The sequence below is a fragment of the Polypterus senegalus genome, chromosome 6 (genome assembly GCF_016835505.1).
Source record: "Polypterus senegalus isolate Bchr_013 chromosome 6, ASM1683550v1, whole genome shotgun sequence".
NCBI lineage: Eukaryota > Metazoa > Chordata > Cladistia > Polypteriformes > Polypteridae > Polypterus > Polypterus senegalus.
The window spans coordinates 120,515,291-120,535,741 of record NC_053159.1 but is presented as its reverse complement, the minus strand read 5'-3'; the positions used below and the strand labels follow the sequence as shown (position 1 = coordinate 120,535,741).

Below are 20,451 nucleotides of genomic sequence, written 5' to 3'. Positions count from 1 at the left end.
AAGCAGAGCTTGATTCTCTCCAGTGTCTTCTCGGCCCCAAGGTGGGCACCTAGGAGGTGGGCGTGAGCCAGCTCTCGTACCTTTCGCCGAAAGGTACGCGGCACTAACAACAGTTTCTGCACCTCCCCCTCGTGGGTTGCGACCCGATACAACAGATCATTCTCCAGTACAAAGAAGGGCTCGCGTGGCATGGAACCGTCAGCTTGTGAGCTGCCTGGAAGAACAATCGCATTCCGGGCAAACCGCAGGAAATCGTCATTCCACTGCTCCCTTTTAAACGAGGCAGGCGTGGACCGAAATTGGTGGTACAAAATTACTTAGGGGGTCTTGTGAGCGGTTTGGGGGAAGGGTTCCCTGGCTCGTCCCTTCTCCGGTGGATACTTCCGGGTCAGAGTCCATCGCCTGAGAAACCTCCCCCGATGTGCCTGCGCCATTTGGGCTTGCCTCAGAGCATGGCGTGGAGACCGTGGGAAGGCTGCCTCGCCCCTTCATGACCAGACCTAGCGAGGCCCCGGGAGCGGTGTTCGTGTTGCCGCTTTTCCTGTGTGACCAGTCTTGTCCCAAAATTACCGGATAGGGAGGATCGGGTAACACCACGACCGTCAAGTTGGAAACTTGCCCCTTCCAGGTGATGTAACAGCGGGCGCTGCGGTAAGACTTGGTCTCCCCATGTACACAAGTGACCTGCAAGTGCTGCGCCAGCCACTGTCGCAGTAACACGTAACGGCGAGCGACAATGCTAATGTTGCTGCCGGAGTCAAACAAAGCCACCACCGAGTGCCCATTCAACAACACCACTCCCGTGTTTGGACTTGCCAGAGGGTGCGACGGAGTACAGTACCTTTCGGCGGCCGCCCAGGTGCAGTCCATCGGCTCTGCTGTCGTGTTGAGGAGACAGGTAGGAAGGAGGTGGCCGACCTCGCCGCACTTGTAACAGCGTGGGGCGGCCATTTTTTCTTTTGGCCTCTGTGCCGCTTCTGCAGCGTGTCAAGAGGGCTCGGGGGTGGCCGCCTGTCCCTGTCGGTTCCCACGAGCGTGCCTTTCCAACCCCCCGCCTTGGTAGACCGCCAGCTGACGCTCCAAGACCTCAAGGAGGCCTGGCATGTCCTTAAAAGGATGGCGCTGTACCTGCTGGGCGAGGGAGCTGGGCAAAGTGTTTACCAGGCCCTCGCAAGCCACCTGCTCTACGACCTTCCGGGCTTGGGGGCCTTCGGGTCATAACAAGCGCCCCATTTTGCCCCAGAAGTCGAAGGCCTGCGCACAGGCCGGCTTCTCTGGGTCGAACTGCCAGCTCCGCCATTCGGGCGCCTGCTGGCCCGGCGTGATGCTGTAGCGCGCCAGGATCTCCTGTTTCATGAGGTCATAACTTGCGGCCTCCTCGACAGGGAGGTCGTAATAAGCCCGCTGCCACTCGTTCCGGGTGGTCGTCCTCTCGAAGATGCCCAGGTAGGACTCTATATCGTCCGCCTCTGTCATGGGCACCAGAGGCGGGGGGCGTTGGACGAGGCGGGTCGGGCCTTACACTTTGGGCTTCCGCCAGTTTGGCCTTCGTCTCCTCCAACTCCCGGGTGGTGTTGGCTTGTGCCTGCTGCAGGGCCAGGATCTGGGCGTTCATTCCCTGCAGCACCGTGTTGAGGTCTTGCCCTTCAGTCATTTCTCTAGGGCTATAATCCTGCCGACTACGCCACTGTAAAAGATGAAGCAACAAACAGCATAAAGTTTTGTGGTTTTCCGGCCCCATATTGCGGACACTCCACAATGAAAAAACAGGTCAAAGATATAAACAAAAACAGTTCATATGCGCGACGCCGTTCAGAGGCGTTGGCCATTTTATAGGGGAGGAGCCGGAAGTGGAGGAATGCTGGGAAGGAACCGTGAGGGAGGATGGGACTGCTGACGTCAAGGAAGATGGCGGAGGAAGGGTGGAAGTGGACGTACTGCGGGAAGGTTACAATGGCGGAGCGTCTTTTTTCCTGGAAGACAAAGGAGAAAGGTTAGTACCCCACCACTGCCTGCCGGCGAACGTCTTTCAAAGCGGTTTAACGTCCGTCCGCGGCCTTTTACTTGCGCATGCGTGACAATATATACAGCTTACTTACAAAAGTTAATAACGGGTCATAACGGTCGATAACGGTCAACAACGTCCGCCATGTTGAACTTTCTTATTTATGGCCCCATCTTCATAAAATTTGGTAGGCAGCTTCCCTGCACTAACCAAAACCGATGTACGTACTTATTTCGGTGGTATGATGCCACTGTCGGCCACCATATTGAATTTTCCAAACGTCACTAATTCTCCAACTTCCCGTGTAGGTAGAAGGCTGAAATTTGGCATTCCCATTCCTTACAGCTTACTTACAAAAGTTAAGCAGGTTTAATTTCTAAATTCTACGCGTAACGGTCATAACGGTCAACAACGTCCGCCATATTGAACTTTCTTATTCATGGCCCCATCTTCACAAAATTTGGTAGGCGGCTTCCCTGCGCTAACCGAAACCAATGTACATACTTATTTCGGTGGTATGACGCCACTGTCAGCCGCCATATTGAACTTTCCAACGTCACTCATTCTCCAACTTCCCGTGTAGTTAGAAGGCTGAAATTTGGTACTTATTTCGGTGGTATGATGCCACTGTCGGCCGCCATATTAAACTTTTAACGGAAACCGATGTACATACTTATTTCGTTGTTATGACACCACTGTCGGCCACCATATTGAACTTTCCAACGTCACTCATTCTCCAACTTCCCGTGTAGTTAGAAGGCTGAAATTTGGCAGGCTCATTCCTTACAGCTTACTTACAAAAGTTAAGCAGGTTTGATTTCAAAATTCTACGCATAATGGTCATAATGGTCAACAACGTCTGTCATGTTGAACTTTCTTATTTATGGCCCGATCTTCTCGAAATTTGATAGGTGGCTTCCCTGCACTAACCGAAACTAATGAACGTACTTATTTTGGTGGTATGATGCCACTGTCGGCTGCCATATTGAACTTTTCAACAGTCTTTGTTACTTTGTTACATCTTCAAGATATTTGGTACACGGGTTCCCGACGCTAACTGAATCCTACTTACGTACATATATACGTCCATAGCCTGCAGCTCGGCTACCGTGTGAGGTGACATTGGGTTCCCCATCCCAACGCCTCCCACGTTGTTGGCTGCCTGCCTATATAAGACCGTCCGTCGCTCCGGTCTCTACATTCCCTTCCTTGCTTCGCCACGGGATTCACATCTCCCTACTGATAACTACAGCCTTTTTGTTTAATCCATGGCTTCTCCGCTGTTTTATTGTTTGTTTATTACAATTATAGTTATTGTGTAGGTACAGTAATCCCTCCTCGATCGCGGGGGTTGCGTTCCAGAACCCCCCGCGATAGGTGAAAATCCGCGAAGTAGAAACCATATGTTTGTATGGTTATTTTTATATATTTTAAGCCCTTATAAACTCTCTCACATTGTTAACATTATTAGAGCCTTCTAGACATGAAATAACACCCTTTAGTCAAAAGTTTAAACTGTGCTTCATGACAAGACAGAGATGACAGTTCTTTCTTACAATTAAAAGAATGCTAACATATCTTCTCTTCAAAAGAGCGCCGTCAGGAGCAGAGAATGTCAGAGAGATAGAGAGAGCGTGACAGATAAACAAACAATCAAAAAATCAATACGTGCTGTTGGGCTTTTAAGTATGAGCACCGCGATAAAGCAGCCGCAAAGAAGGGAGCAATGTGAAGGTAGTCTTTTAGCATTTTTTAGAGTAGCCTCCGTATCTTCTAAACAAAGCCTCTGTGCAAACAGCCCCTCTGCTCACACCCCCTTGTCAGGAGCAGAGAACGTCAGAGAGAGAGAGTGCACGAGATTAAAGCAAACAATCAAAAAATCAATACGTGCTTTTGGGCCACCGCGATAAAGCGGCATTTCTTAGAGGAGCGTCCATATTTTCTAGAAAAACAGCCCCTCTGCTCACACCCCCTCCGTCAGGCGCAGAGAATGTCAGAGAAAGACAGAGAAAAGCAAACAATCCGCTCGGGGAAGCACATCGTATATCATTGAGGAGTTTTAGTTAATACGTAATACATGCTCTGATTGGGTAGCTTCTAAGCCATCCGCCAATAGCGTCCCTTGTATGAAATCAACTGGGCAAACAAACTGAGGAAGCATGTACAATAAATTAAAAGACCCATTGTCCGCAGAAATCTGTGAACCAGCGAAAAATCCGTGATATATATTTAGATATGCTTACATTTAAAATCCGCGATGGAGTGAAGCCGCAAAAGTCGAAGCGCAATATAGCGAGGGATCACTGTATTTTAGACTTACTTTACATTGCTCAGGTACCCATTTCCTTTATCGTTCCAACCCCCATTACCTTGTCTATCGAGGTGATCACCATTGATCAAAGAACTGTCACTTACCGAGTGGTTTCCATGCCCGGAGATGGCACCTAACTTTTCCATTCTCTTTGTTACATATTGCACGACCATATCAGGCTCACTCTTGATATCTGGAGGAACATTATTTCTTATGTATTGAATGACTGGGACAGGTTCAAGGTGTGGACTGATGACGGTACAGGAGATAATTATACTACACAGGAGCACTATAATAGTAAAATGCTTAAGCCCTTCACCTATGGTTCTGCATGTGAGTTGATGGCTGCCGCTGAATTGTTCAGTTGTCGCTTTCAAGTGTACCGAAATGGCCAAATATTTTACACCTTTCGACAACCGCCAATGCCTCTTAAACATCTTAGATTCACAGGTGACGATTTCAGTAGTGGACACTTTGATGTTTATGAATGTTTAAACTCTCAAAAGCTGGATGTGATTTTATCGCTGAAACCAGTTGTGTACTTACAACGCTTGACAGATGCTGAATGTTACTTCAACACAACAAATCCTGCAATACTGTCGTAATTGAAACAAACCATGAAACTCAAACCGATTATGACACCAGCAACCCAAGCTGTGAGATTTGAGACAAGATTACTGTTCGCATGGCCAACTGTACGTTGTATGCTCAAGAGTAAGCCCAGCGCACAGCTTGATCATGTTACAACCGGGGGTTCGAACTGACAACATGGTATACAAAGAGATCCTTAACAAATAATTATTGGCATATTTTTCACAGTTTAAAAAGGTAAAATTTTCTTCTTAATAAAAATTTTAATGCAGTACTTTGCCGTTGCGAAGTGCGGGTATTTTGCTAGTATGTTTATATATGTATGTGTGTATGTATATATATATATATATATATGTATTTGTGTGTATATATGTGTGTGTATCTATATGTATGTGTATATATGTATGGATATGTATATATATATATGTTTATATGGTGTGTGTGTATATGTATATATATATGTATATATGACAGCAACACTCATCACTCACAACAGTGATAAAACAATTACATTGACAATCATGTTACGTTATTTTCAAAATGTTTCCTTTTCTTTTTTATTACTTCTTTAACACACTACTTCTCCGCTGCGAAGCGCGGGTATTATGCTAGTTCTTAATAAAACACAAAAATCTTAATAATTCAAAATAACACTGATTTAACACCTTGAACCCTTGCAAATATGGAATCATAAACAGTGAAATTATTACTCATGCAGTGGCCTGCAATCAGTATATTTGTGTCTGTGTGTGTTCCCCATCTTAGTGTTCTTTACACCATCAAAAAAGGTATGTGGCGATCAAAAAGACCGCATTAACATTTAACCACCTTACATTCACTAACAATTTAGTTGAAGATTCAGGCAACTTACTTGAGCACAGACATCTCATGCATTTTGTTAGGGACATTAAAGAGATTGTCGATATATTTTTCGACATGTGACACTTTAGTGATATCAAGGCCTCTTTTTCCATCCATCCATTATCCAACCTGCTATATCCGAACTACAGGGTCACAGGGGTCTGCTGGAGCCGATCCCAGCCAACACAGGACGCAAGGCAGGAAACAAACCCCGGGCAGGACAAGACTCTTTTTGCCTCTGTAAATTTAATTCCTTTGTTCAAGAAATTGTACATCATAATGACCAAAAATGTTAACTTAGCTTTCATACATTAAGTATTAAAGGTTCCTGGATCTGCATCCTGGTTGACTTTAAATTAGAATTAAATTCTCTAAGTTAATAATACTTTTTGAATGCACTATAAAACTGTAAAGTTGTTATCTTTCACATGAAAACTCTAAATCTTTTTTTATTGAAGAAAAAAATTGAACTAAATATAATCCTGAAATTAAAGTTGTAATTTAATGTTACAAAATAACAAACCAATCTCCTGTACAAATTATTTGTTTAGAAACATGTGTAATACAAGGAAACAAAACTCTACTTAAGTCAGTAACTGTAGGAGAATTTATGTGGTAACATGGGACTTGTTATCACTACTGGGAAATATAATGAGATATAATGTGCCACTTTGGGTCACGTCACACCTCACACTGCTACTAACTGATCCTTCTGTAAAACACTGACCAAGGGTCACTCTTACTCTCTCATTCCACCCAGCCTGGTCCAGAGAAATGTAGAGGCTTAAATTATTAGAAGCTTCCATCAATTTATACGACATTTGGAATTCTTTCCTGTTGACTGTGATTTAAATTGTAGTGTTCCATTTTACAGTGTAAAAAATAGATTAAATATACAATGCCTTGTGAACAAAAATACATGAACATAAATACTCTCACATTGCAACTCATATTGCATTAAATAAGGAGGGTTTCAGTGAGTGGAACAACATGTTTCCCTCTCAGTTTAGCATGAAAAAACAATTATTGAAGTACAGGAAACATAATTCAGATAAAATCAACAAAAACTGTGATTTTTGTAAGTCATCACCGTGCTTGAGTCGATACTTGACTGATCTCTGCCTGTATTTTTGGGACTACTTGCTTAATTTTGTTGCACACTTGTTTTTTGCCTCTCAATCTAACTTATCGTTTTCTCTTGCCTTTACTTAACGTTATTGGTTTAAGAAGTCCTGGAAGGCAATAACATTTAAGACACCCTTGTGTTTTTTACCTGGAGCTTCTTTTCAGTACACCCCAAAATTAATTCTCAGATCATTAGATTCTAGAAAAGCATTGAGCTCTTTAAACTACAGAGCCTTTATGTAGTCCTTACATCCTCTTATGTAGTTAGGAACATGACAAGCTCTTGGGCTCATTGACTTTTCCTAAATGCCCTGCTTTGGTTTGGTGCTCAATGTGTCACCACCACCACCTCCTTACAAGAATTTAGTACTATGAAGACAAATTGTTGCTCATCTAAGTTAAGCCTGATGATGGATTCTCTTTTCTGGCTTTATACATACCAACCTGAAGTGCTCCCAGGGTAACTAGCCATAACTCTGACCCTTTGTGATGGATTTAAATTTCTTAGCTTGAACTCCAACTGTACAACAACAACAACAACAACATTTATTTATATAGCACATTTTCATACAAAAAATGTAGCTCAAAGTGCTTTACATAATGAAGAATAGAAAAATAAAAGACACAGTAAGAAAAGAAAATAAGTCAACATTAATTAACATAGAATAAGAGTAAGGTCCAATGGCCAGGGGGGACAGAAGCCTCCTTAGTGTTATGTTTACCCCAGTAAAAACACGCGAAAAATGTACAGCTGTTTTCAACATTATTACATGTACCAGAAACATGCGAATAACAAAGCGTCAACATTTATATAGTAGAAAAGGTATGTCTAGTGTCCACTTCTGCAGGGAAGCAGATTTGGTATCCACCCTTCATGTGATATGCTTTGATACAGTCAAATATAACATCCTTCTATATAAAAGCGGTCGGGTGTCCTTCCGTCACGTGAGTGCTACGCAGGCGCTGAGTTTCACACACGCCCCGTCCATTTTGCAATGCGATGGGATTTGTAGTTTCGTTTTTCCAGGTAAAAGATGATTTTCTACTCCAGACTGTGTGATATCTTCTTCTTCTTTCTTGCTATATAAAAGCGGTCGGGATTGTCCTTCCGTCTCGTGAGTGGAAAGCGTAGCGGTATTCCGCTTATCACAGACTTACTACTTGCAGCTTGCGGTACGATGCGACATGATGTGAGCAGAGTTCTGGTGCTCCCATTGTTCCCTTGCTTTTGTGCACGATGCTCTGGAAAAATACACAAAATTATGTCTCTGGAAATAATTAATGTTGATGGAGTACAAATGCCTCACCGCGTATTAAATATCAGGGGGGTTCAAAAGGGCGGCCTCAATATAGAAAAAAGTTTAAATTTCATCACAAAAATAACAGAAACTACGAGTATTAAAGTAATACCACTCAAATGCAATATAACCAAATTAATGAGTTTGTATAAAATCTCAAATTGATCTACATATTGAATTGCCTTAAGAAGTGGTCAACTTAAAAGTCGGTCGCCTTAAAAGGCGGGTCAGCCTATCAGTTCATATCACTTATATTCACTTGCAGAAACTCTCAGGGTGTATTGGTTAAGGGGATACAACTGACTATAGAGAAGTTTGTTTCTTGATGCAAAGAGAATTATCTGCCTCTTAACTTCAGTAATACCAATACCAAAAGAAATATTTTTGTAGATATGTAATTTACGAAGCAACTGGAAACTTGGAGAAAAACTTGATTATGACAATGAAGTTGAGTTTGCAATAAACATTTTAACGATATGTTTAATTATTGGGGTGAGTTTAGAAAACAGGGCCATCTTCTGGGAGGTGGGGGACAGCCCCCTCACTTGCCCTTAATGCACTGGTTAGAAATGAGTGATTATTGCTCAAGCATCAATTTTGTGCTTCATTTTTAGTTAACTTGTTTAAGATTCCCAATGCTGAATTGTTTCATTAAATCTTAAAAGATGCCTTAACTTTGTTAATTGCTTCTTGATTTCATAATCAGACTGCCGTGCAGTGAACAGAGCGATGTAAATGACAACTTGATCTCAAACACACCAGTGTGTGTTCATAACAATTAACTGTTTTAGTAAAATATTTGGGGAAAAAAGTGAGAGAAAAACAAGTGAAGAGCGGAGAATTACAAATCTGTGCCGGTCCACAACTCATTTTAGTGATATTCTTATAAAAGAAACATCTTAAATGTAAGAATGACAAAATAAGTTTGGTTATTGACCAATTAAGTAATTAGATTGGAACAAACACCTGTAGCCACTGTGGCCTCTTCCAGGACTGAACTTGAACACCCTTTCTTTATACAGTGAGACCTCCACAGGTCTTATAGCTTATAGCTTCTTCTTCTTTCGGCTGCTCCCATTAGGAGTTGCCACAGCGGATCATCTTTTTCCATATCTTCCTTTCCTCTGCATCTTGCTCTGTCACACCCATCACCTGCATGTCCTCTCTCACCACACCCATAAACCTTCTCTTAGGCCGTCCTCTTTTCCAATTGCCTGTTAGTTCTATCCTTAGCATCCTTCTTCCAATATATCCAGTATCTCTCCTCTGCACATGTCCAAACCAATGCAATCTCACCTCTCTGACTTTGTCTCCAAGCCATCCAACCTGAGCTGACCTTTTGTTGCTAATCCAAACCATCCTCGTCACATCCGATGCAAATCTTAGCATCTTTAACTCTGCCACCTCCAGCTCTGTCTCCTGTTTTTTACTAGTGCCACCGTCTCCAACCCATATAACATAGCTGGTCTCACTACCGTCCTGTAGACCTTCCCTTTCACAATTTACTCCTGACACTGTTCTCCACCCATTCCACTCTGCCTACACTCTCTTTTTCATGTCTCTTCCTCATCCCCTGTTACTCTGTACTGTTGATCCCAAATATTTAATTCCATCCACCTTCGTCAACTCTACTTCCTGCATCCTCACCATTCCACTGACTTCCCTCTCATTTACACACATGTATTCTGTCATATTCTTACTGACCTTCATTCCTCTCCTCTCTAGAGCATACCTCCACCTCTCTTCAACCTGCACCATAATCTTGCTACAGATCAGAATGTCATTAGCAAACATGAAAGTCCACAGGGACACCTGTCTAATGTCATTTGTCTACCTGTCCATCACCATTGCAAATAAGAAAAGGCTCAGAGCCGATCCCTTGCAATCTTATCTCCGTGTTGAATACATCTGTCACTCCTACCACAGACCTCACCACTGTCATACTTCCCTGTACAACTGTTACATACTTCTCTGCCGCACCCGACTTCCTCATACAATACCACAACTCCTCTCGAGGCACCCTGTCATATTCTTTCTCCAGGTACACAAAGACGCAATGCAACTCCTTCTAGCCTCCTCTATATTTCTCCATCAACACCCTCAGAGCAAAAATCGCATCTGTGCTGCTCTTTCCTGGCATGAAACCATACTGCTGCTCTCTAATCATCACCTCCCTTCTTAACCTAGCTTCTACTACTCTTTCCCATAACTTCATGCGATGATTTGTATCCCTCTATAGTTACTACAGCTCTGCACATCCTCTTATTCTTAAAAATCAGCACCAGTACACTTCTTCTACCCTCATCAGGCATCCTCTTACTTTCCAGGATTCAATTAAACAATCTGGTTAAAAACTCCACTGCCATCTCCCCTAAACACCTCCATGCTTCCTCATCTGCATCAACGACCTTTCCATTCTTCACCCTCTTTATTGCCACATCCCACCTTCCTCTCTCTCTCTCTCTTTCTCTCATTCATCAGCCTCTCAAAGTACTCTTTCCATCTGATCACCCTCTTCACTTGTGAGTATGTTTCTTTATTGTTGATCACACCCTTACCTGCTGCACATTTTTCCCAGCTCGACCTCTCTGTCTAGATGATCGGTTCAGGTCCTTTTCTCCCTCCTTAGTGTCCAGCCTCTCATACAACTCATCATACGCCTTTTCTTCAGCCTTCACCAACTCTCTCTTCACCTTACGCCTTATCTCCTTTTACTCTTGTCTATTTTTTGCATCTCTCTGACTATCCCACTTCTTCTTTGCCAGCCTCTTCCTCTGTATACTATCCTGTATTTCCCCATTCCACCACCAGGTTTACTTTTTCTCCTTCCTCAGTCCAGATGTCACACCAAGCACCCTTCTAACCGTCACCCTTACTACTTCTGCTGTAGCTGCTCAGCTGTCTGGTAACTCTTCACTTCCACCCAGGACCCTGTCTTACCTCCTCCCTGAACTCAACCTTGCAGTCTTCTTTTTTCAACTTCCACAATCTGATCCTTGGCACTGCCCTCACTCTCCTCTTCTTCTTGATCTACAATGTCATCCTACAGACTACCATCATATGCTGCCTAACTACACTTTCCTCTGTCACCACTTTGTAGTCTTCAATCTCCTTCAGATTGACCCTCCTGCATAGGATATAATGTACCCGTGTGTTCCTCTCTTTTCTTAAAATGCATATTCACCACAGCCATGTCCATATTTTTTGCAAAATCAAATACCATCTAACCTTCTTTATTCCTCTCCTTGACATCATACCTACCCATCACCTTCTTATCTCCTCTGTTTCCCTTCACCAATATGTCCATTGAAACCTGATCCAATCACCACTTTCTGTCCCTTGGGTACACTGTCCATCACTTCATGCAACTCACCCTTGAAATCTTCTTTCTCATCCATCTCTCACCCAACGTGCAGGTTATATGCACTAACAACATTCATTATTACACCTTTGATTTCCAGCTTCATAATCATCACTCTGTCTGACACTCTTTTCACATCCAAAACACTCTTTGACTAAGGCTCCTTCAGAATAACCCCTACGCCTTTTCTCCTCCCATCCACACCATGACAAAACAATTTGAATTCACTTCTGATGCACCTGGCCTTCCCCCTACTCCATTTTGTCTCTTGTACGCACAATGTATCAACCTTCCTTCTCTCCATCATATCATCTAACTCTCTCCCCTTACTAGTCATACTTATGACATTTAAAGTTCCTACCTTCAGATCCACTCTCTTTACCTTCCTCCTCTCATCGTTACTCCCGACACTCAACCTTCTCCTTCTTCAGCCAACAGTATCCCATTTTCCACCAGCACCTTGACCGATCCAGTATGGAAATCTTTATTGTTGTCCGCATATTGATCTGGCAAAATTTTACACCGGACATAACCCTCCTCATTTATCCGGGCTTGGGACCAGCACAAAGAAACACATTGGTTTGTGCATCCTCTGTGAAATGGGTTGTGTGGCCTGACAGCTGATGACACATATTTTGTTCTGCCAACTCCTCCCCAAAAAATTCACTTAGCTTGAGAACTTTGTGGTGGGCATATTAAGACACCTCTCATTTTCCATCTTACGTTTCCTGTTTCTTCCCTCATTCTGCTTCAGATTTTCGACTTTACATACTGTGGTAAAGTGAGTAATAGCCCCTTAAAAAACACTACACACTTCTATAGACCACTGACCCATTGTTTTGTTTTCTAGTAGGCACCACCATTTTGGAGGTCCATTACAATGGTTGCAGTTCTCAGCTGTCATACATCATGATGTCATTTGTGTGACAATACTTTAAAAGATAACGCCACTTGTCTCAAGGCATTCTCAAGTGTGGATTGTTTCTAAACACTTTAGTCTTTAAAAATCATTTGTTCTCACTTTATGTCAAATTTCTACATATTGTTTTGACAATGACTCCTGCTAATGTTTTGCTTATGCTGCTCAGGTTATTAGAAATTTCTGGTGATTAATCTGGCTAATCTTTATACACATACTCATCTTCTGATCTTTCTGCATGCCTTTTTGACTTGCCACAGTAAAGTCCAAAAATGGACGAATGAAAAGTAGTTAATGCAGATCGCTAATAATTGCAAAGCAGACAGTATCATTTTTGAAAGATCACTGTACAAATATTAGAAAATTAAACTTACGACAAGAATGAAAAGGACATTGCTTCTCAATCTTGTATTGCAAAAGAAGAATGCAACATTGATGGCAACATACAGCTAACAAGTGGTAGGATGGATGGACATTTTAGTGGGGGAAAAAAATCTTTGCTTAGCTTTATTAAGGAAGCTCCATGCAGGGTAAGTTATCTTTTCATCTCTTTCCCTGTTTTTGCTGTGGCTCTGGTGCTTATAATAACTATGCATGTGCTGTCTGCCTTTGCAACCCTCTATTGTGGTATTGGTTGTGTCATTTATGCAATCTGTAGTATGAAATTAATGTTTTTGATAAATATGTTCAGATATTATGCCTGCAGTATTAACTGTGCTTTTCAAAGCCCTAATTTTTTTTGTCTTTTGTTTTGGCAGCTCATAGTAGACAGCTATTGACCACATGGTACACCTAGTACTCGATTTGACTATTTATTTAATTTACATTTTTCACATTAATACTTTATTTAGATGCTCTATTAAAATAGTTTTCAGAGCCAAGCGTGGGATTAATTTAATTTTCTTTTTGAAATTCATATTGACTAGTGGCAACCCACACAAGTTCAAAGCCTGGCTTAAGATTTGTTTTTTGGTGATGGGTTTGTTTCTTCCGGAGCAACTCAAAACCAACTTGTCCAGTTGAATATCCTTTATTCTTCACAATCAATATGGGTCCCTCTTGGCTTCACTTCTTCTGAGAGGTGTTCTTCAGGAAGTATTTTTGCACCAATCTCCATGTGGCTAACTGTATCGATTTTTTTTTTTTTTATTGCATCTGAGCTTCAAACCATTATCTCAACCTCTCCCTCCTCCTTTCACATGCTGCTAGCCCCACTCTTTTTATGTCCCCTACTCGTTGTCCCACCTCTCAAATTAAGCTGCATGGCATCTTTCGTGATACGGTGGTCAGTCACAGTGCCCTGCAGCTTCTAGAGGCTTTCAAAGGCTCAAGTCTGCCTTTAAATTAGACGTCAGTTCTAATGACGTACACTATGTCATTTAATTAGATGGTTTATTAGTGCTTTCATTCTGCCTTATTAGACATTTCTAATATTTTAGATTTTCCTTGTCTTAAAACATTACCGAAATGTTTTGTGGATTGGGTTACTTTTCATGCATATAGCTTTTTCTGTTATTTCATTTCAAGTATTTCTTTGAAACTGATGCACACACTCACAGAGGTGTAAATATTTTCAGGTTAGTTGGTCGGCTGTTGGTTTCTTTGTTCATTCATACAGGGACAGCTTACGGCTGATTGTCAGCTTAGGCTGCAAGTCTTTGGGATGTGGCAGGAAATCAGAGAAGATGCACTGAGACTCCGGGACAACATGCGAAGTCCACACATATATTGAGTCGGTTGGGAACTGAATTGTAATCCCAGGAGGTGTGATTAACTATCAGTAATCACTCTGCACTGTCATGACCTATTTTACTTCTTTTACTTCTATAAATCTCTATTAATGAAGCTAACAGGAAACATTAAACTCCAAGAAATGTTTTCCATTGACTTATTTTAACATTTGATTTATTTGAACTTTAGTTACAAATGTAGGATGGCTGACTAACTATGAAATAGGCCTTACTAAGTATACTTTATTCTGTGAAGTAAGACCAATATAAATAATAAAACCCTTTTGAAAACAACATCTAGACAACCTTATGGAGCCATTTGGTTACCCTAAGAAGAACTGGGGTACAGAGTGTCCTAGCACATGGGTCACATTTGCCAAATGAGTGCTGATGTTGTGAATGGATAACTCTGAAGTTTACGATCTGCTGAAGATGAAGCTGCAACACAATCCATGAATGCCAAGTGATTCCATTTTATTTGTGTTTCAAGTTGAATGCTTTTTAATTAGAAACAGCAAAGAAAAACCGCTAGTGATAGATCCGTTTGTGGAATACATTTCCCATTGCAGCGTCTCTTGAATTCCACTGTGAGTTGCTAATTTTAATCCTCCCAAGACCTTTGGGACAGTCTAACTAAATAGATTATTCTCTGACAACACATCAGCAGAAATGTCTGTGCCAGCGTTGGTACTCTAACAATAGCAGCATAGATATTTTAAAAAGCGCTACAGGTTGATTAAATAGTCACACAAACAAGCTTTTGTTTATTAAACAAGCCCTCTTATCTTCATTTCATTCATTCATTATCTGTTTATGCCAGTGTTGGATACATGGCAAGAATACTCCAAAGATGGAACCCCAGTTCATCATTGAACACTTGTCACCCTTAAGTGCTTAGTGATGCCAGTGGTGTTTGAAATGAGTGAGGAAACCAATGTCCCTTAATAAAAATCACATTCAAACAACAAGGGTATGGTGAAAATAAGACTATAAAGGCAAGGTGAGAAATTAACTCCTATGTATGCATTTTCTGGTGGATCCCAACTAAATTTGCTTTCTGTCCTCCTCCATGGAGAAACATTTGACACTATTAACTATTAACCCTAACATGCAATCATTTCATTAGGTTTAGTGATTTCAGCCTGCAGACACTCCTTCATTTCATTGAGAGGTTGTAGATGAAGGTGGACTCCCCTTTGATGATTTCTGCCCAAAACATTGCACTAAAATTTTACTAACGATCATTTGGGTGTAATCCCTTCTGATGGAGTCAAACAGTGTGTCTGCAAGCCCTTAGTGACGCCACTGGATCCAGATACAAGGCAAGAACATTCTGTGGCTTCGACCAGTGGTTCTCAACCTGTGGGAGGCATGAAGTAACAAAAAGGGAGGTGCGAAGATGTGAAAAAAAAAGAAAAAAAGAATCAAAAATATGAAAAAAACATCTGTTGAAACCAAAACAAATTAACTTAAACTACATTCTGATACTAGAACAGTAAATATAGAGTTAGATAAATGTCGCTAAAAGTTAAGTAGGTATAACAAAATATGCATCTACATTTCAAAAAAATGTTAGGGGGGGCGCGATTAAAACTGTTATGAAAACTGGGGTCGCAAATTGGTTGAGAAACGCTGGCTTGGAAATCAGTCTATCACCCATATACCCATGCACACTCACTTGTATGTGACCACATTTATATGGACACTCTCACATGCTGAGCCAATTTCAAGTTGCCACATTTTTGTGAGAACAAATGAAATGGTAACCAGAGAAAATGCAGATAGACATGGGAGAAGCAAGATCCACAAAGAGTGGCCATGTTAGAATTTGAATTAAGGTCCTAAAGCATATCTTTCAGTGCTAACCATGAACAAACTGATAAAATACAACATTTTGAATCCCACTTCTCAATTCAAGGCTCAAAGCCAATCCCAGCAGCACTTGGCTCAATCCTGGAAACACCCTTGGATGGGCTGTCAGCCCTTTGCAGGGCCCACACAGCCACACTAGTGTGGAGCCAGTTTGGAATCACACATTAACCTACCACACATCTTTACGTTATGAGAGGAAAAGCCACTAAAACATCTGGAGAATGCTCATACTCCACACAAACAACAACTCCGTATGTTATTCAAACTCAGGATGCGTGTCAGATGCTAGCAGCACCCACTTTGCTTATGAACAAACGTGCTGCTAAATTTATACAAATCAATTGTGAGTTTCGGCAGCATCCACCATAACAAGTTTGCTTTAACTAGCTGCTATGGCGCTGGGAGTGATTGAGTCGAGTGGTTGGATTTGACAAGTGGTGCTGGCGCACATCAATACGCACATCACTTGGGTCTTTGGCATAGACTGTAAATGGCAATGGGAAGGATGAGATAGTAAAAGAATGTAACAAGATGCAAAGGTTTGAGGCAACAAAGTATAAGGGGAAATTTAATGTGTGTGGCTATCATTTTTAAACCCCAAAATCCAGTGAAGATCTTATGTAAAATGTACTGCATTTCATTTTTTCTTCATACTCATTTCCATTACTTCATACTGTCTCTCTCTCTTTTCTTTATAGGGCTTTCAAAGTCTCTTGGACTTATTGAAGGCTATGGTGGCCGTGGGAAAGGAGGCCTTCCTGCTACCCTGAATCCTGATGAGCAGTTGAAAGCCAAAGACATTGCAGAGAAATATGGATACAATGCTTTCCTCAGTGACAGAATATCACTGGACAGATCTATCCCAGATTTTCGCCCTAGCAAGTACGTGTTGATGTTTAAACTGACTGAATGCCTTATTAATAAATATTCTAAAGCCTAATTGTACTATCAATTCAGAATTTTCCTCTGATGTCCTCTCACTTGCTGCCAGAATCTACTTTGAAAGCATTGTCTTTACAAAGTCCACTAATTAAAATGCAGTAATGAATGTACCCTAAAGCAGAGAGTGGGCAGCATGTCCATTTGGCAGACCTTCTTCTGTCTTCAAGTCTCAGTTGTAGACTGTAGGGAAGATTTATTTTGAGGTTTGACAATTACGGATACACTTAAACTGTAAACTCCAGTTTCCTGATAAATAATAAGCATAGTACAGGTGCTGGCCAGCTGCAATGTCCTACTTTATGAGAGTCAAACATGTCCAGCAGTTGCATTATTGAGGACCTGCCTAGTGGACTTCATACTGCCGGGAATGGGTCAGGTTTCATCTTCCTACAAGACATCCAGTCCAGTTCATATAGTTCAGAAAGGTCTAATGTTAGAATCACTGCCTTCATTATTTTAAACATGTATTTGGCAGACTCACCATTGTTACATTAAAGAGAATCTATTCAGGTATTTATTTATGAGTTTGTGCAGTCCTTGAATGGCATGGAGATAATGTTTACTGGGCCATACACAGGAACTATCCCTAATTGTCGCACTGGTTCATCACATATTTTACATACACACGCACGCACATTCATACTGAACAACCGAACAAAAAGAAGGAACTGTTGATAACAGCAGGTTGTTCATGACAATACAGTAATCCCTCGCTACTTCGCGGTTCACTTTTGTGACTAAGTGCGTTGTAACATGGACTGTGATTGGTACATGGGAGAGAGACGACAAATCACAGCTTCTCGCTTTCTAATCGGGCCTGTGATTGGTGCTTTGACTGATGCCCAGATCCCACAGACAGGCATCTGCAAGAGCAGTCACAGGAATGGGACGACGATATGGTTCAATTGGTCCAATTTTGCAACAAGGTCGACGACGTCATGACCGCCTACAAGCTGCGTTTTGACCGGAAAAAGAAGCAGCGGCAGCAACTACCGATCACAATGTTTTTGCAGCCTCACAAAAAAGAGCCAGTTCCTACTACTACTACGAATACACCTTCGGAAACCGTGGAAGAGGTGCCCCAGGAAATGGCACCGCCGTCTGAAGAGACATAAAATACAGTCATCGGCTGCGCAGTAAAAGTCATCATCACCTTCATTGTCATCATTTTTACTGCACAGCATATTCATCACCATCATCATGTCATATATAGCTACGTGTACTTCGCTATACAGTAACTGTAAACTTATCTACCGATTTCATATTGCTTAACAGTTGTCCCTGTTATTAATAGAGTAAAGGGTGGATTGTAAACAGTACAGGGAGGGTTTAAAAACGTCCAAATACACGTTAAATAATTAAATAAATATGGTGTCCCTACTTCGCGGAAATTCAGTTATTGCGGGCGGCCTTAGAACCTATCTCTTGCGATAAACGAGGGATTACTGTACTTTTGAATTTTCCCCTTTCCATAATGCTGGTAGGCAAGATAAAGTTGTGTAACAGGAAGCTTGACAAGACTGAACCAGAGGCTTGACGAATTCACTGCTATATGAAGTACCATAAATACAAAGAATGTAAGAGTGAATAAGCTTAGCATGTCTTAAATTTGAGTTTTACTATACCCAACACCCCATATGAACCAGTATGTCTCACTAAATCTCTAACTGATAAGAAGTTTAACTGGACTTCCAGGGGGTACACAGACATGACCTATTTCTACACATACAGTATATATAGATAAAAAGTACTTAATTCATCCTAGGGGGGAATTTAGCTTTTTACAGAAGCTTAAGAAATATTATAACAAAAAACAATAACACCCTACTAAAACACATACAGTACAAGAATTACGAAAAACAAGAAGAATTTCTGACTTAAAAAGACTAGAAAGCAATTACAGTGTGGCATTTTAAAGGCATATTGCCATTGGTATGAAGGAGTGCCAGTAGCGTTTCTTGACACACTTCTGCTGAATAATTTGTTGGCCGAAAGTACTCAGTGTTGGTGTGTCAGAGAGAGGATGTGCAGCCTTGTTATTCTCTTCCACAACTACTTCCAGGGGGTTGAAAGTGCCGCCTCTTAATAAACTCATACTGTCTTTCTAAATGAAATTTGCTTTCTAAAACTCCAGCAGTGAATGTGGCCTGTGCACTCCCTGTAATTCAGAATTTTAAAATATCTTGTTTGGAAAAAATCACAGCATCCAAATGTTTCTTGTAGCCACCTGTTATTTTCTATTCTTCTTGTTTGCAAAATCCATTTAACTCTGTATTATTCTTAGATCTTCTCACATACTCATTGGTTAAGGTCTTCACATACATTTTCACCAGAATTCAAGTAAGTACTATTGAAACCGTTCCTGTAAGAACTTCAATGTTTATGCTTTAGATTGTCTTGTTGAAATTTCCTGCCTATTTTCAGCATTGGTTTCTTCATTGATTGTGGATCCCTCAGACTTGCTCTAATTTCTAGATCAATTTCTCCTTTTATCACACAATATTTTCAGTGCCATAAGCTGACACACACTCCTAAAGCATGATAGACCCCCTCCATTTTTATCAGCAAGTTATTCTTTTCTTCATGTGTTTCACCTGAGATCTCTCCAACTGATTCCTATGTACTTACGGTCGAAATTTTAAAGTGTGCATCCTGAGTCTCCAAAATTTTAGCTTATCTATGTATTTATTATACCTCAGACATCATTATTCTGATTAGGCTGTATTGAAGATTTTCTTTTCATAGCATTTCCATGCAGATCATTTTTCACGATGCCATATTATGGACTAGCACACATTAGTGTCAGCGGAACCTTTCTTTGCAGCAATATGTGGTTTCGTCTTTGCACATTTGACCAGTTTTTGAGCAGTTCTACCTGAAGTTTTTCTGGGTTGCCTAGAGTTTTCTTTGACCTCAATTCTTCTTCAACACTGTAAGTATTTAGATCACTTTGAACAGTCTTCCCCTTAAAGGAGGAGCAAAATCTCCAGATTTTCAATTTCATAGTGAGCCACTTAGAGGAAGCTGTGGTTTTTGAAAGCAGGTCCAACATCAACATTGACCAATATTGATACCAATCTAAAATTTGTTTTCTCCTGAATTCATCTAAGGTTGAATGTGGCAAGTCAGCAAAAAACTAAAAAAGACTACAAGAGTTGCCTAAACTGTTGCATACTGCACAATGATTTAGTTGTTTTCTTTCCGGTTAGAGGTTGATTGACATCCAAGTACCTTCACGACAGATTAATTTTCATTAACTCTCATGATGGTTTGGAGATGGAGTAATCTGGTAATTTCATGAATTTGTATACACTAAAATGTGATAGTACATTCGTGGACATCAAATCAGTTTTTGATATGCAAAATGATCAGGTCACATCACTCAAGATGTCAGGATTGTCATTGGTTCATAAATGGCCCCAGTCAGGTCATTTAC

General features: G+C 41.2%; 1 protein-coding gene across 1 annotated transcript in view; it reads left to right on the top strand.

The window, feature by feature from the left end:
• The window catches only part of galnt17 (polypeptide N-acetylgalactosaminyltransferase 17), a 163,144-nt gene that overhangs the window by 13,664 nt on the left and 129,029 nt on the right, over positions 1–20,451 (top strand). Inside the window, exon 2 of the mRNA XM_039756995.1 lies at positions 16,772–16,955. Coding sequence (XP_039612929.1) covers positions 16,772–16,955 — 184 coding nt within the window. The remainder of the gene's footprint in view (positions 1–16,771; positions 16,956–20,451) is intronic.